Source organism: Drosophila nasuta, chromosome 3 (assembly GCF_023558535.2).
Source record: "Drosophila nasuta strain 15112-1781.00 chromosome 3, ASM2355853v1, whole genome shotgun sequence".
In the NCBI taxonomy this organism is placed as follows: Eukaryota; Metazoa; Arthropoda; class Insecta; order Diptera; family Drosophilidae; genus Drosophila; species Drosophila nasuta.
Window position 1 is genome coordinate 22,009,454 of NC_083457.1, and position 15,374 is coordinate 22,024,827.

Genomic DNA, 15,374 nt, shown 5'->3' on the forward strand with positions numbered 1-15,374 from the left:
TTCGGTGGCAATTGGAACATTTTGATTTAGAGCAGCAAATTGGCGCCTGGCCCACAATAAAAACCGGCGCTCAAATAAACTAAGCGACTGGGCTGCCCACTCAGCAAGAGAGAACGCCAAGAGATTTAAATGGGGGGAAGGTGAAAGGGTAGAATAGTAGTCGCATTAGCACATTAGCATGCAGAGTGTTTCGTAGGAGCTCGTCAACAACAAAAACAACAACTGGAAGTGCATGACTCGAGGGTCCACTCGAATTAAAAACCATGCGAAATCTGCGCTGTCGAGAGGCACGAGACCCTTTCGGGAGACTATATAACGAACTGCGCCGATGCCGAGAGCCGAGTGCCGACGAAGTCATCGGGTCTCTCAGCTGTGGGTGTGTGTGTGCGTATGCATGTGTTGGCGCGTGCATGTGTGTGTGTGCTAGCTCGTTTTGGCACTTGCAATTCAATGGCGGCTGGCCGCATGAGTCACACAGTGTCGGCGTCCTTGCTCCACCTGCCACAACATCGTCGCATCAGCAGCGGGGTTAGCTACAATTCTAGTTGCCATTTTTGCTTCTCTAATATTTCTTTTCTAATTTCAGTGTTGTTTTGTTAGGCCGACAGAGCTGCAGCAGCCAACAGGAGCAGCCGCTGCCCGCCGCCGCCACACATAGAGCAGCAATGCCTCAGCCATAAGCAACTATAACAACAGCAACAACAAGGGCGGTAACAATAATCACACAGCAACAACAACAACCTGATATTTTTTGGGTGCTGACATGTCCCATTTGCTGAGGCGCACCAAGAAGTCCTGTCTCAAGGTGAGTGTCGAGTTGAGCACAATCGATAAAAAATCGATATCTAACTTAAAATAACTGCACGGCGGTCACACTTAATTGCGCATTGGCATTCAATACAGTGGGGATTGAACTTTTATTATTAAATGTTGCTGTTGTTGCAGCTGCTGCGCAAAATATCCACATCAAAGCAACTGTTTGTGCAGCGTCTGGACGAGGACATTGAAGATGATGAAGAAGAGCAGGAGAACGGTGCGAAGCAAGAGCAGCAATCGCCAGCAATGAGTTGCAGCTTGGATGCGGCAAACGACGATAAGCAATACAGCATGTGCCACCAACAACAGAACCAGAATACCCCGGAACCATCCGTCCAATGTTTGGAATACGCCTGCGAAGCGGCAATCCTTGAGGAAGAGCAACGGGAGCCGGAGCAACTGCAGTCGTCTCTCAACATCACATTCGACTTGATGCACTACAAGGAGAATGTACGCTATTTGCGTCACACACCCTCCAATTCAAGCCTAGATCTTCAGCTGGAGCTGCAGCAGCAGCCACAGCAGCAACAACAACAACAACAGCCGCCTCAACTCCTGACGAGGGATATCCCTGCTCCACGCCCCTGCAGCGTTAGCGTTGGATCCAAGTTCGATGGCAACTACCACAATGTGATCATCATGGAGCAGCCGCCCAACGATGATTATCCCATTGTCAAATGGGACATCAATGGCAACTCTCTAGATGAGGAACACTTTGATCTGCGCCAGCATTGGGATGCTTTTGACAATCGCTGGCGTCAGCTGCAGTCGGCGCAAAGCAAACGCCTGGGCAGCGCTCAGTCCCAGAGATCGAGTCATCATTCCAGCTCCTGTACCCTCGAGACATGGATCGATGATGCGGAGCTGGGACTGTGCGATGACTCGCAGAATTTACTGCAAACCAACAACAACTGTAACCATTGCCTTAAGAGTTTCTGAGTATTGCGAAAAAAGCAATTGCAAAATAGTATTTCCCGCAAAAAAAAGAAAAACTAAATGAAAAGCATGTTAACGAAATCAATAATCGGAATTTTCTCTGCGCTCGCTCGACGTTAGTTTTTCTAAGAGAACTTTCCATTTTTTGAAAATTATACGGTCTATTTTGAAGCAAATCCTGCAATGGTTTCTTTTCATATTGGGTGGGATTACCAAAATTGAAAACTTTGAAAAAAGTAACGTATTGTTTCTTGGTATGTACAATTTTTAATCATCACAGAAATAATTGAAATCATCAGGGAATTTACCACTTTAAAAAGCGTTTAAAAAAATAGAATATTTAAAAAAGAAATAACTAGTTGGGAATAAGTAATAATTAGATAGCTGCGATAATATATTTTGATTTTATTTGTGTGTATTTTATTACTTTTACAAATTAAAAATTTATTTCTAGACTGTGCTAGACCAATTATAATTTTTCTTATAGAAATACGTCTAATATTTTTGAAGGAATGAGCATATTCATTTTATTAAATAATGTCTGCAATTTTGTCAAGAAATCTAAAACAAAATCTATTTTTAGTTCTTTTAAGTTATTTAAAAAATTTCCAAATTTTATCATATAAATTTCCAATCTTCTTTCTAATTTTTTCTTAACTTACGCCACGTTTTTTTTTCTTAAGAACTGTACATAAAATTAATTTTTTTAAAGAACGTTTCATTTTATTGTTGGGTGGGATTACAAATGCCAGTCAAGGCAATTTTCATTATTCGAAAATTGGTAACAAAAGCCCATTAAAAAGAAAACAACAACAATGTAGAACGAACGAAGCGTCTCCTTCTCAGCCACGACATGCATTAAATGCACTTCAAACGATTTGGTCTGCGCTTTTTGTAGCTGGGACTCTAGCTATAGTCCCATACTCGGGCGGTATTCCATCCATTTCATAGTGCTAGACGGTCGCACGACCCGCACGTGCTGAACATGCGTGAGAATCGTCGAGCCTTTGGCTTTCCCACGAGCCATTTCTCACTGTCGAGCCGCCTTTCGCCCTGCTCTTTCGTGTTCGTGGTGGTGTTCTACTCTCTTAGGGGTGAGTTATTGCTACAACACGGTGCGCTACCACAACATGAACAACTACGACTACACAATTATATTGCTCGCCCACACGGGGCATGTCCTTGTAACCTGAGCGACAGCTTTGTTGTCGCCAGCAAATGAAAACCACTTTTCTTAATTTTTATTCGGCATTTGAAATCGATATCATGTGGAGTTACTGGAGAGCACTGCCTACATAAAATTAATCATACGTAGTGTGGTACCTTAGCTCTAGTCGAGGAAAAGAAATATTATGAAGCTATTTTCCTAAGATGATAATCTAAACAAAATTATTATTCAAAATTATTTCTTTAAAGGATAATCAAATGAATGATTATTATTGTATTTTATAATCTATTAATATATATATATATCATTTCAATTATTTCTCTCGGAAGTATTTGTATTTATATTGCTTTCCAGCCAGTATTGTTTGAAAGCTAATTAATTACATATCAAATTCATCACATTTCTTTGTGAACAATATAAATAGTAATCATGCCTTACATGAAGATTTTTTCCAGACAACACTTGTATAAGCAAGGTTATAACAAAGTAAATTAATTAAATGGAAAACGAAGATAAGTCTCAATTCACCGACGAAAAGAATTGCAATAGAATAATTACCATCATATAATTTTTAAAATAAGTAGCCTTCCGATACTAACAATTAATATTTAATTTTAAGTAAAATATTTGGAAGCAGAACAAGTTTGGAAAATTGTAATTGTATGTACTATTTAAATTATATATTCTTTCGTATTTATTGTTGTGGCATAATAATGATAATATTACTAATTCATAATTACTTCAATATTAGATTTATAAAATTAACTTGATTGTCTAACGGTTTTTATTACCCCTTTAATTTTGTAAATAAAGTAAAGCTTATGTATTAAAAAGTCAGGATTATATATTTTTTGTTTCGTTTGTTAATTTGTAGAAAATAATTTATATATTTTATTTTTCATGATGAATGAAAAAAATGATTAATACTTTTAACTATTTGACACAAAACAACATTTTGATTCATTTAAAAATATAAATTCGGTTCAACTTGGACATTTTCGACATATTCAATCTCGAATTTCTACTTCAACTTCATTCTGCAGCTCATAAATAATATCCAATAATAACAATTATTATAATGCGCAAGTTAATTTTGGCAGCATGCGGAAAACTGAGAAATCAATTGGAATGAAGAGAGTAGGTCATAATAGGTCAACGACGCAACGCCGCGGCACCTGCTCCATAACCTTGAATCGAAGTCGACCATTGACCTAATAACGAGGGTCAGGTCACAGCAAGCCAAAGGCAAACAACACTCAGCAAGCCAGGGGCAGGGCGGGGGGTCGTTGGCACTTGTTGGAGCCGCATGCCGCACACGAGCCGGCGGCAACAACGACGACGCCGTCGTTGGTCGCGTGCTCCAGTTTCCAGGCAGTGCCTAGCCGACAACAACAATGCGTGGCAACAAGTCAACGTCGTGGCGTGGCAAGTGGCGGCCACCAAAAAGACAATGCGACAAGCTGTGGCAAGCGGCCATCGAGAACGCCCACAGCGATGATGCTGCCATCGTCGCCTCTGCTGCTGCTGCTGCCGCTTAGAGATACAATCGGCATCGATGACAACAGTTTGCGATTGCGGATGCGGCTAGAATCGAGTAATAATAATCATTGAGCTATTTCATTTGCATGGCACCTTGGCAACCAATTGTGGCAAGTGCGAGTGCGAGTGCGACAGCTTAACAGACTTGGTATCCTTGTCGCACGCAGACAAAAGCATTGACAAAAACAGCAACAACAATCACAGAAACGGCAACAACACTGACAGAAAAAGTATACCAAGTAAACGAAATAATATTAAGAAAAACCCAGGTAAATAAATGTAATAAGTATACAAAAAATATATTTAAAATATAAAATAAAATAAATAAATAAAATGCAAATTCAAATTAAAAATGTCTCAGTCAAAGACGAATTCTCAGGGTTTTCTGGGTGTTATTAGCATTAATAAGCAAACTAATAACAAAAGTATAAAGTGAAAGCTTAGAAAAATATTTACATATTATTAACATTTTTTATAAAAAGTCTAACATAAAATAATTTAAGATGAAGCTAGTCGAGGTGAATTATTAAAAACAAGTGCCCTTCAACAAATGTATGCAATTTTTTCTCTGAATGTACAGCAGCAACAATAGCATCAACGGCGGCAGCGGCAGCGACAATCTGCTTGTTCATTTGTTGGTTTCTCCCTGGCAATGATCGCTGGCACTGGCTGCTTAGCTGCCTTGCCGTTTGCTGCTTTTTCTACCCCCAGCTAGGCTAAGCGTCGTTGCGGCACGCGCTGCCCACAATAAAAAAGAGGGTGGTTGCTGCTTCATCTTATTGGACCGTTGCTGCTGCTGTTGCCGCCGCTGCTGCTGCTGCTGCCGCCGGCAACAGCGACGACAACAAAAAGGGGTTGAGAGGCTTGGCCAAGCGGCGGCCAGAACGTCCGCTAGTCGTGTGCTGCAAAATCAGTCGAACGCCGTTCGCGCACACGATAAGTCACGTGCTCAAAACTAGCTCCAGATACCGCGCAGCAGCAGCAACATCAGCAGCAAGTTCAACATTTTGCAGCAAGAATACAACAGCAAGTTCAACACTTTGCCGCAACATCAGCAGCAACAAAAGCAAAAGATAACAGCAGCAAACAAAGCAAACCAAAGAATTGAAAGTGATTTCAACAGTGTTTAGTGACTGTGATCAACAAAATATAAAACAAAACAAAAACAAAAATTAAACGACAAACACAACCAAGTGAATCTAAACAATCAAATGGAGCACAATATGCACGTGCAACATGCGCCACCATTGCACCATTGGGGTTATGGTGCCGCAGCCGCCGCTGCGATGCCTGCCACACCCCAAGGTCATTGGGTGCCACCGCCACAGAGTCACAGCCATCACAGTCATCACAGCCATCACAGCTCGCACAACAGTCTGAAGCGTGCGCTCTCCGAGAGTGACTGCGATGAGCTCTACTCCGAGGAGTCCTCCAAAGAGCAGTGCGTATACTTAATATTCCCCAATTAAATGTGGTTCCTAATTAATTTATTTTTCAAATTCTTTCGTGCAGAATATCGCCTAGTGAACCAGGCAGCTGCCAGCTCATGAGCCGCAAGAAGCGTCGTGGCGTCATTGAGAAGAAGCGCCGCGATCGCATCAATTCCTCGCTCACCGAACTCAAGCGTCTGGTGCCATCGGCTTATGAGAAACAAGGATCCGCCAAGCTAGAGAAGGCAGAGATCTTGCAGCTCACGGTCGAGCATCTCAAGAATTTGCAATCAAAAAGTAAGTAGCAGTTTCTTGAAGATTTCCTTGAGAGTTTAGTTGACTAGACAGTACTTATCTATAGATAGATCTGCAAGGATTCTTAACAGATTTCTGAAGTGTAGATTTAGGCATATAAAATTATTGACTAGATGCGAAAATATTGCTAGCCCAGCAAGTGAAAACTTTTATATTAGTATTTGTTTCAAGGGAATAATTTTTTGATATTTGAAATGAAGTGAATTGAAGAAATTATTATTGAAGTCACTCTACGTTATTTAATTTATAAATTTATTTATATAACTTTTTAAATATTGAAGACAAAAAGATTTTCAATTCATTTCAACAGTAAATCAAATATATTTTATTTTCATACATATAAAATTTTTTGTTGATCTGTTAAATCGCAAATGCAATTATCTTTTAATTATATTAAGAAACTTCTTTTTGAAATGTTCCAAAAAAATCTCTTTATTATTTTGTATTTAGTTCTTTATGTAAAGTTTGCCTAAAGAAAATTATGATTTATTTAATCTCAAACGCAAATTTAATGAAATAATCTTATTATTTTTATATATTTTTCTGACCGAAAATAGTAATTCTATGAATGAAAATCAAATGTTTTTCCCAAAATGAAAAAAAAATCTGTATAGTTTTCACACTTGGGCTTTCCACTGCACCCTTGGGAAAAGTAGCCCGATCAATTTGCACAAAATATGTGTCGCATTACAATAAAGCTGGATAAACAGTGTTAACCTGTTGGCTCATCAAGTGCTGGGAAAAATGCGCAAACAATTGTTTTGTTTAAATAGGGGAAACACAAAAAGCCGCGAGCCGAGAGAATTTCTAATCTCGGCACTTCCCACGCTGGCTTTCACTGTGTTGTTGCAAGTTGCACTGCCAACGATAATAATTTACCACCATTAACCATTAACCACCACCCGCTTTTTACACCACCCAATCCACTGCCTGCCTAACTGACTGACTGACTGACTGACTGACTGTCCTGGGTGTAGTGCTTAGTGTAGGACATTCAATAGGGGTTGGTTTTTTATGGGCTTCGCTGCGTGGGAACCATTTAAACTCTTATTGACTTTTGCCTCTACAATTTGTCTTCCATTTGCAGCTCTCGACTCGCTCAACTATGATCCACAGCGCGTGGCCATGGACTATCACATCATTGGCTTCCGCGAATGCGCCGCCGAAGTCGCTCGTTACCTCGTGACCATCGAGGGCATGGACATTCAGGATCCACTACGACTGCGCTTGATGTCCCATCTGCAGTACTTTTCGCAGCAGCGAGAGATCTCCGCCACCGGCGGCTATCAGCCCAATTGTGCGGCCACAGCGTACGGAGCTCAGGGCTACGGTCCGGTTGCGGGAAGTGCCAGCTCCTATGTGGCAAGCAGCAGCAGTGCCTACATGAATCCCTCGCCACATCACGTGAGCCGCTCCAGCGTGTCGACGACGAGTGGCGCAGGTGCTAGCGATGCTTTGCCCACTCACGAGTCGAGACCAGAGGCAACGTCCCAGCAACAACAACAGCAGCAGCAACAGCCACAACATCAGCAGCAGCCGCAGCAACATCAGCAACAGGCCCCACAGCAACCACAACAGCAGCAACAGGCAACGCAACATTATACACAGGAACACTCAGGACATGCGGATCAGCCGCAGCAGTCTCAACAGATTCCCACCTACACCGATCTCAGCAACAGTCATCGCAGCGAGGTGCCCACCATCACAGCCGAGAGTCTCAGCTACAGCGCCGCTCCTCATCCGTATCCTGTGAGCAGCAGTCAGGATTACAACAATGCGAGTGCACTGCAATACGCGGCTGCAAATGGCGCCAAACCCTATCGTCCTTGGGGTGCTGAGATGGCCTATTAAGAGAGAGCGTAGTACAGTGGATCCTACATATATTGGACGATTACAAATGTTAAATTTATTAAATGTATTACGATGAATGCGAGTGACGATCAAAAAGAAATAGGCGTCCGCCTTATAGAGTTGTCCGTTAATAAAAGTTTCACTGTACTACGTTACCCTCTCAGCGACCGACAGCAACCGTGAAGTTCAATCGATTTCTAGTCAGATCAAAGCCGAACAAGTGTGATAGTCTTAAGTTTACTCAAGAAGGTCTCAAATATGAAACCCAAACTTTTAAAATTTTACTCACTTTGAGTTCTTAGCTTAAGCACAACTTTTGATACAAAATTTTACAAAATGTCACATAAAATTAGTTTATAAGTATTTTTATACCCGCTACCCATAGGGTAGAAGGGTATTATAACTTTGTGCCGACAGGAAATGTATGTAACAGGTAGAAGGAGGCATCTCCGACCCTATAAAGTATATATATTCTTGATCAGCGTCAACAGCCGAGACGATCTAGCCATGTCCGTCTGTCCGTCTGTGTGTCTGTCCGTCTGTCCGTCTGTCCGTATGAAACACTGGATCTCAGAGACTATAAGAGATAGAGCAATAATTTTTTTTCGACAGCATTTGTTATGTTTGCACGCAGATCAAGTTTGTTTCAAATTTTTGCCACGCCCACTTCCGCCCCCGCAAATCAAAAAAATCGAATAACAAGTGTAATTTTAAAGCTAAGGTTGCGAATTTTGGTATATACAATATTTACTATAGTAGTTATGATTCCTGAAAATTTGGTTGCGATCAGATAAAAATTGTCGAAGTTATTAAAGAAATACTTTTGTTTGGGCAAAAACGCCTACTTACTAGGGGTCTTAGTTGCTTTGGCTGACAATCTGGTATATTGTGCCGTCTATGGTATATTTTGAATGCGGTACTATGTCGATAAACCAAATATACCAATTGGTATTTTTTTTAGTATTTTCGCAGTATGTTTGGTATATTTTGAGAAAATACCGCAAAATATGTTTCTTTTATTCAAAATGGGTAGCGGGTATCTCACAGTCGAGTACACTCGACTGTAGCTTTCTTACTTGTTTGTAAATAATATTGTAATAATTTTGATACAATTTTACCTAAAGCAAAAATTGAAATATTTTATAAGTATTTTTGTAAATAAAAGAATTTTTATAATGAAAATCTTTTAGATTTATTTATTTTCAAAGTAATCGAAAGAGGTTATAGAGAAGGAAAAGGGTGTAGAAAAGGCAACCGGAAACCCTAACCAGTTTTTAAGGGCTTGGAAAAGTCAGCATGTTATTGGTGTGTATGTTCATATTTTGGTGAATATATTTTAATAAAATGTGATATCTTTGATGCTGTGAGGAATTCAGTATTGTCCTCTGCAACACATTTGTATAGAAAAAGAAATTTCTGAAAATACTGGCTTACCTTTAGAATTGAAAATATATAATTTTTGATGTAGATTATTAAATATAAATATTTTAGTTAATCTGAAGCCAGATCTAGGTGTTTACTGTTAAGACCAACTCAGAAAAGTAAAAGACCATGCACTAATTTTGTGATCGCTTTTAAAATTCTTTTATATCTAAATAATGTTTTTATAAAAGTTCAGATAACATGATATTCGTTAATAAATGCCAATACCTGGAGTATAAGCATCGTAAAATTCAATATTTCCAATAGTTTAAAGTATTTTCTATAAAAATCCAAAATCGTTAACACAGTAATTGGGAAAGAAAATTCCCACAACCTATTTTGAACACAAACATGCCAGATACATAATTTGCTATTTATGAGTAAAATATGAACTTAGCTGCATACTAATCAACATTTTGTAAAGTAGATCTTATACATGCAGCAGCATTAGCTGTTTCATTAGCGGTTGAAATACGGGTCTAAATGCAAATATTTCGTTTGAAAATCGTTGAACTGGAAGACATAATCGCGACTAATAAGCTGCGGCCACTGTGCGCGACCTAAAGCTACTGATGCTGACCATCGACCACTAACCACTAAACAGTGACCACTGACCACTGACCATTGGTCACCGGTTCGAACCCTTCGTTTATTTTGTGTTGTTTTGGGGGTCAAGCGTGTGCTTTACGAATATGAAATTTGCATATCAGCAAATGTGTTAACTAAAAACAAAAAACCCAAATAAATTAGTTAAGCCGTCGCTTGGTGCATTTTCTGAGCATAATTAGAAACAGGCTATAAGATGCAAAAGGGTAGCAGGAAAATGCCCACCCAACCCCTAAGCAATAACTACAAAACCGCAAGTGAGAATTTTCCAATTGACTACTAAAAAGGAACACGAAAACATTACCTGAAATTTAAACAACCTTAAACTAATAATGTGATTTTACAATTTTCAAAAATTATTTAAATTATTTTGATAAAAATTGAATTAAATCTATAAAAAAATAAATTACCAATAAAGATTTGAGTAATTAGTGCAAATTAAATTAAATCTATGAGATCAAACGGAACGAAATTCCAATTATGAGTAACAAAGCAAATAAATTAATGATATTCAACAATAAATAACACTGGAAATAGAGGTAGTAATGAAAATTAAATTAATATGTGATAAGTTATCACTGATAACACATTAGTAACACTAAAGGTATTCAAAAAATTAATAAAGATTTAATTAAATCAACGAAATTTAAATTATAAATGCCAAAGGAATTGGAGTAGCTGATCAAAGGACAAGCTAATAAATGTTCTATATGCGACTACCGTATACTGGGTATCTGTTTGTAATATCTAAGCTTATTGATATAGAGTCCTTCGTAGCAATAACTCTTCTAGTCTCAGAAATCTAGAGCACGCGACTAAAATCCTAGCTGTTGATACAAATCAAAACTATAAAGCATTTTCGAATGTCACGAAATCCTTATCTCTTATGCCAAATGAATAACGGGTATTCAAATATGTAATAAGCATTTCCGTATCATCATACGAGTACTGAATTCCAAGTGGAACAACCCCTAAGTGAAGCCCTATGCCATGTTTCTACATTGAAATGAAACAATCTTTTGCGCATTAATTTAACTTTGCCGGTTAAACATAAATGTTTTCAATATTTATATGACGTTACCAGGGCTGGACTCGCTCTGGTGATGTGAGAGACTTTTAGGCTTCGACTTCCCACGCAGCCCAATGCCACCCCATTTCGTATAAAAAGTGCTGTTTCGATTGTGTTAAAATCAACGAATGCTCACCGAGGGGTGTCCCAAAGATCATCGTCAACACCATCACGTAATATACACGTCAAAACTTCCAATTAGAGACAATCATTCGGCTACGGGATATGTAGTATGTGCTCTATAGGGTGGTTTTACTTAATTCAAGCGTATTCACCGATTTGCGTACAAAAACACAAGCACAACCAAATATTGGTCTCATTTCTTGGACTACACTCGGGGAACGAACAACAACAAGAGCAATATGGAAACGAACGGGGTGGAGATTGACCTGCTTGAATGGTTTATTTTTATTGCGGTTCGATTCAATTAAGTGGAATATTATGTGATTTTTTGAATGGATTTTCGTGTTAAACCTGCCAGAAATTTCCATATACGCATATATTAATCGCATATGTGACACTTGTTGTGGCAACATTGCCATTGTCTGTGCTTACGACATTATTGGCAATTGCAGCTGCCCACATCTGGAATAGGAAACAACAATAATTTATAGGCTATTTCGCATGTCCCGAAATTTAGCCAAAAACAGATTAAAATTCATACCTCACAGGAAAGTTGAAATTTTCTACATGGATGTAAATATTTCTTTTTCTAAAAAAAAGTATTATATTTAGTTTTTTTCCAATTTCATTAATTTGTTTAAGAACTCTAGAACTCTAATTTTGAAATATAAGTTAACAAATTAAAATAATAAATGAACCATTTTTGGCAGTAATCGAAATTTAGTGTACATAGTCTGTTTAAAAAATTCGGAGTAACTTAAAACTGGAGTTAACTATTTGTAGGTGAAAGGCAACAAGTAAAGCAATGACGACAATACAACGGGGAAGAGAACAAAAAAAAACAAACCTCACTTAGAAATAGTTACATATGTACATAAGTTAAACAATAACAAGTAAGAAAGCTACAGTCGAGTGTACTCGACTGTGAGATACCCGCTACCCAATTTGAATAAAAGCAATATATTTTGCGGTATTCTCAAAATGTACCGAATATACTGCAAAAATACTTAAAAATATACCAAATGGTATATGTAGTATATCGATATAGTACCGCATTCAAAATATACCATAGACGGCTCAATATACCAGATTGTCAGCCAAAGCAACTAAGACCCCTGTAAGTAGGCGTTTTTGCCCATACAAAAGTATTTCTTTAATAACTTCGACAATAACTACTATAGCTATTATTATGTATACCAAAATTTGCAACTTTAGTTTTAAAATTACGCTTGTTATTCGATTTTTTTGATTTGCGGGGGCGGAAGTGGGCGTGGCAAAAATTTGAAACAACTTGATCTGCGTGCAAACATAACAAATGGTGTCAAAAAAAAATTATAGCTCTATCTCTCGTAGTCTCTGAGATCTATGTAAATGTTCATACGGACAGACACACAGACGGACAGACGGATGGATATGGCTAGATCGTCTCGGCTGTTGACGCTGATCAAGAATATATACTTTATAGGGTCGGAGATGCATCCTTCTAGCTATTACATACATTTCCTGTCGGCACAAAGTTATAATACCCTTCTACCCTATGGGTAGCGGGTATAAAAACTATCTACAAACGTATACATCATTGATTGGCTTCCTTCCGATTTTTTCCCTCAAAAAAAAAGGCCAAAATCGACAACCCTGATGGCATTAAAAGCAACATGTCCTTATGTGTGTGTTATATTAAATGGTGCATGACCCGAGTGCATTGTTGATACGTCTCTTTGTGAATTTGCCTAAACGTCATTAATGTTTAGCATCATTATTGAAAGAGAACAAACGCGGTTCTTTTTCGCAAGCACATGTGACAAATAAACAAACGCACACTTGATGCGCCATATGCTAACACGAATTCGATTATCAGATCACACACACACACACAGGCACAAACATGCAGCAATCACTTAGAGAAGAGAGCGGAGAGCATTTCGATAAGTTTGTTTTGTTATCGCTGCGAGAAAGAGCACGCAAAATTGTTTTGACTTCTGTATGTAGATATTGGCTGTTTAAAAATTAGAGTAGTGAATGTGAATTGCGCTCGCCGGTAATCGCACATTTTATAAAATTATAATTAGTATTGTTAATTAAGCGTCACGCGCACAGTTCAATTTTGCAGCCATACAATAACTGCGTGCATCACTGTGATGTAATTGCGAGTGGTTTCCCCAACAACAAATTATGTGAAGTTACGCTTTCCAATCAAATGTGGGCAACGAGGCTGATGACATCGCCACTGCGCCAAGGAGTTGTTGTCAGGGCCGTGGAGCTAACAAGATGCGGCTGCGTACGGCGTAAGTTCAACAACAACAGGACATAAACAAAAGATACAAAATACATTCTTTTTGTAGCTTATTAAGTTTATATTATTTGTATTTGTAACATGGGCAACAAAGCTTAACTAATGCCATGGCACCTGGTTACCAATGGTACCCTTTTTGTAGAACTTTGCGGTGGCCGATGCGGTGGTTGCTAGTGTCGGTGTCGTTGGATTTGGCTCATAAGTCGGTCCACTGCCCTCGGCCTTCAAAACAGCAGCACATTTCCATTGTCGTGTGTAGTTCATGCGCCAAATTCTCACACAGCCATCGTCCCCCGTGGAGATCAACATGGTGGCTAGCATGTTCCAACAAACCCGCCACACGGGGCAATTGTGCTCGCTAAACTTGAGCGTTTGCAGCTCCAACTTGGCATTGCCCGTGGAGTCACTATAACGGAAATTCGCTAATTAATTTATATAAAATGGTAAAGCTTGGCGAGCTTACGTCACGCCGCGTATGTTGACAATGTAGAGATCCTTGCTGGCCACTGCCAGCATGTGGAAAGTGCGTCCAGCGTTGGGTGCAAAGGCCACATCTGTGACCGGATCTGTGATATCGTTGACAGTCTCAATTTTGACGCATTTGCGCGCATTTTCGCTATAGGCAAACAGGAACACCTTGCCCGTAGGCGTGGCGGATTCATCGCTGCCCGCCTGCAATATTAATTCATTAAAAAAAATCGGTAGTGTATCAAACTTAATCCCACTTACTGCAAGCAGTTGTGTGACCATATAAGTGGACGTGTTCCATGACAAGCAGCTCAGCGACAACTTGTTGGCAATCTCATGCTGCACCGGCCACTGTGACAGATTCATTATGTCTGGCGCCTCGTAAATGCGTATGATACCATCCGCCGAGGCGGTGGCTAATAGTAATCCCAGATATTTGGGTGCAAACTCTACGTCTGTGACGCTAGTACGCGAATCCACGAGTGTAGTGCGACGCACCCAGCGGCGTGTGGGTGCGCTGGTTGTGGACACCTTATCTCCCATGACTTCCTCCCACACGGATGCAGTGCGATCGAAGGAACATGTGGCAATAACTTGGCCAAATTCTGGATTAGCCCAAGAGACGCGCCATATGGATCCAGAGTGCGCTTTCCAGCTGCTCGTTACCGTCCATCTGCCCTGCTCGTCTTCATCCCATATCTGGATAGATAAAGAGACGGGTTTTATTTTGCCAACTGAGGCTGTGTATGTAATTTACCTTTACGGTCTGATCGCTGGAACATGTGGCCATGCGGCGTCCATAGTAGTCGAAAACCACATCGTGTATAACGTCCTTGTGGTCAGCTATAATAGGCTCCACATCGAACATTGTGCACTTTTCGTTTGATTTAATTTTTTGTGGCAGCTAAACAAAAACGCGGCTTTTTCACGGCAAAATGTTGCCAATGTTTCTGTCAGCTGTTAGGGTGGTTTGCGTTAGGTTGGCAGTCCTATTCAAGTGCTGTGCAACATTTGCAACACTATCGCCACAGCTGATATCGGCAATCGTTATCGGTGGCTGCCTTAAAGAGAGAGAATCGGATTCATATATTTACGCGTATATAAAAACACTGATAAACTTTATAAACAATTGTAAATTATGTATATTAACATAGCGGTCACATGCATCAATTGCTAAAGCTGTGAAGTGCGCATTGTGTCGATCGAATTGGGCTGCAAAAGAGTGAAAAAATAAAATAAAATTTAACCCACCCACATCAAATCACACAACCCAATTGGAAGAGAGAAGAACTTAACTAATTTTTTTGGCCCATATAAAAACAGTTAAAAGCAAGTCAA

The 15,374-nt window shown here is 39.5% G+C and overlaps 3 protein-coding genes across 3 annotated transcripts; 2 read left to right on the forward strand and 1 right to left on the reverse strand.

The window, feature by feature from the left end:
* The first annotated feature begins 443 nt into the window (after window positions 1-443).
* LOC132789666 (adenylate cyclase, terminal-differentiation specific) lies at window positions 444-1,922 on the forward strand. The gene is made up of 3 exons (XM_060797844.1): window positions 444-528; window positions 587-805; window positions 946-1,922. The coding sequence occupies exons 2-3, from the start codon at window positions 764-766 to the stop codon at window positions 1,753-1,755; spliced, it is 852 nt and encodes a 283-aa protein (XP_060653827.1). The 5' UTR covers window positions 444-528; window positions 587-763; the 3' UTR covers window positions 1,756-1,922.
* A 3,465-nt stretch (window positions 1,923-5,387) lies between these two features.
* Window positions 5,388-8,344, forward strand: LOC132791028 (hairy/enhancer-of-split related with YRPW motif protein). Its single transcript, XM_060799805.1, has 3 exons — window positions 5,388-5,900; window positions 5,972-6,186; window positions 7,292-8,344. Exons 1-3 carry the CDS (start codon window positions 5,671-5,673, stop codon window positions 8,053-8,055), a joined length of 1,209 nt encoding a protein of 402 aa, XP_060655788.1. The 5' UTR covers window positions 5,388-5,670; the 3' UTR covers window positions 8,056-8,344.
* Window positions 8,345-13,603: 5,259 nt separating this feature from the next.
* Window positions 13,604-15,007, reverse strand: LOC132790158 (nucleoporin seh1). The gene is made up of 4 exons (XM_060798607.1): window positions 14,794-15,007; window positions 14,298-14,735; window positions 14,032-14,240; window positions 13,604-13,974 (listed from the first exon to the last, which is right to left on the reverse strand). Exons 1-4 carry the CDS (start codon window positions 14,902-14,904, stop codon window positions 13,668-13,670), a joined length of 1,065 nt encoding a protein of 354 aa, XP_060654590.1. The 5' UTR covers window positions 14,905-15,007; the 3' UTR covers window positions 13,604-13,667.
* Between the last annotated feature and the right edge of the window lie 367 nt (window positions 15,008-15,374).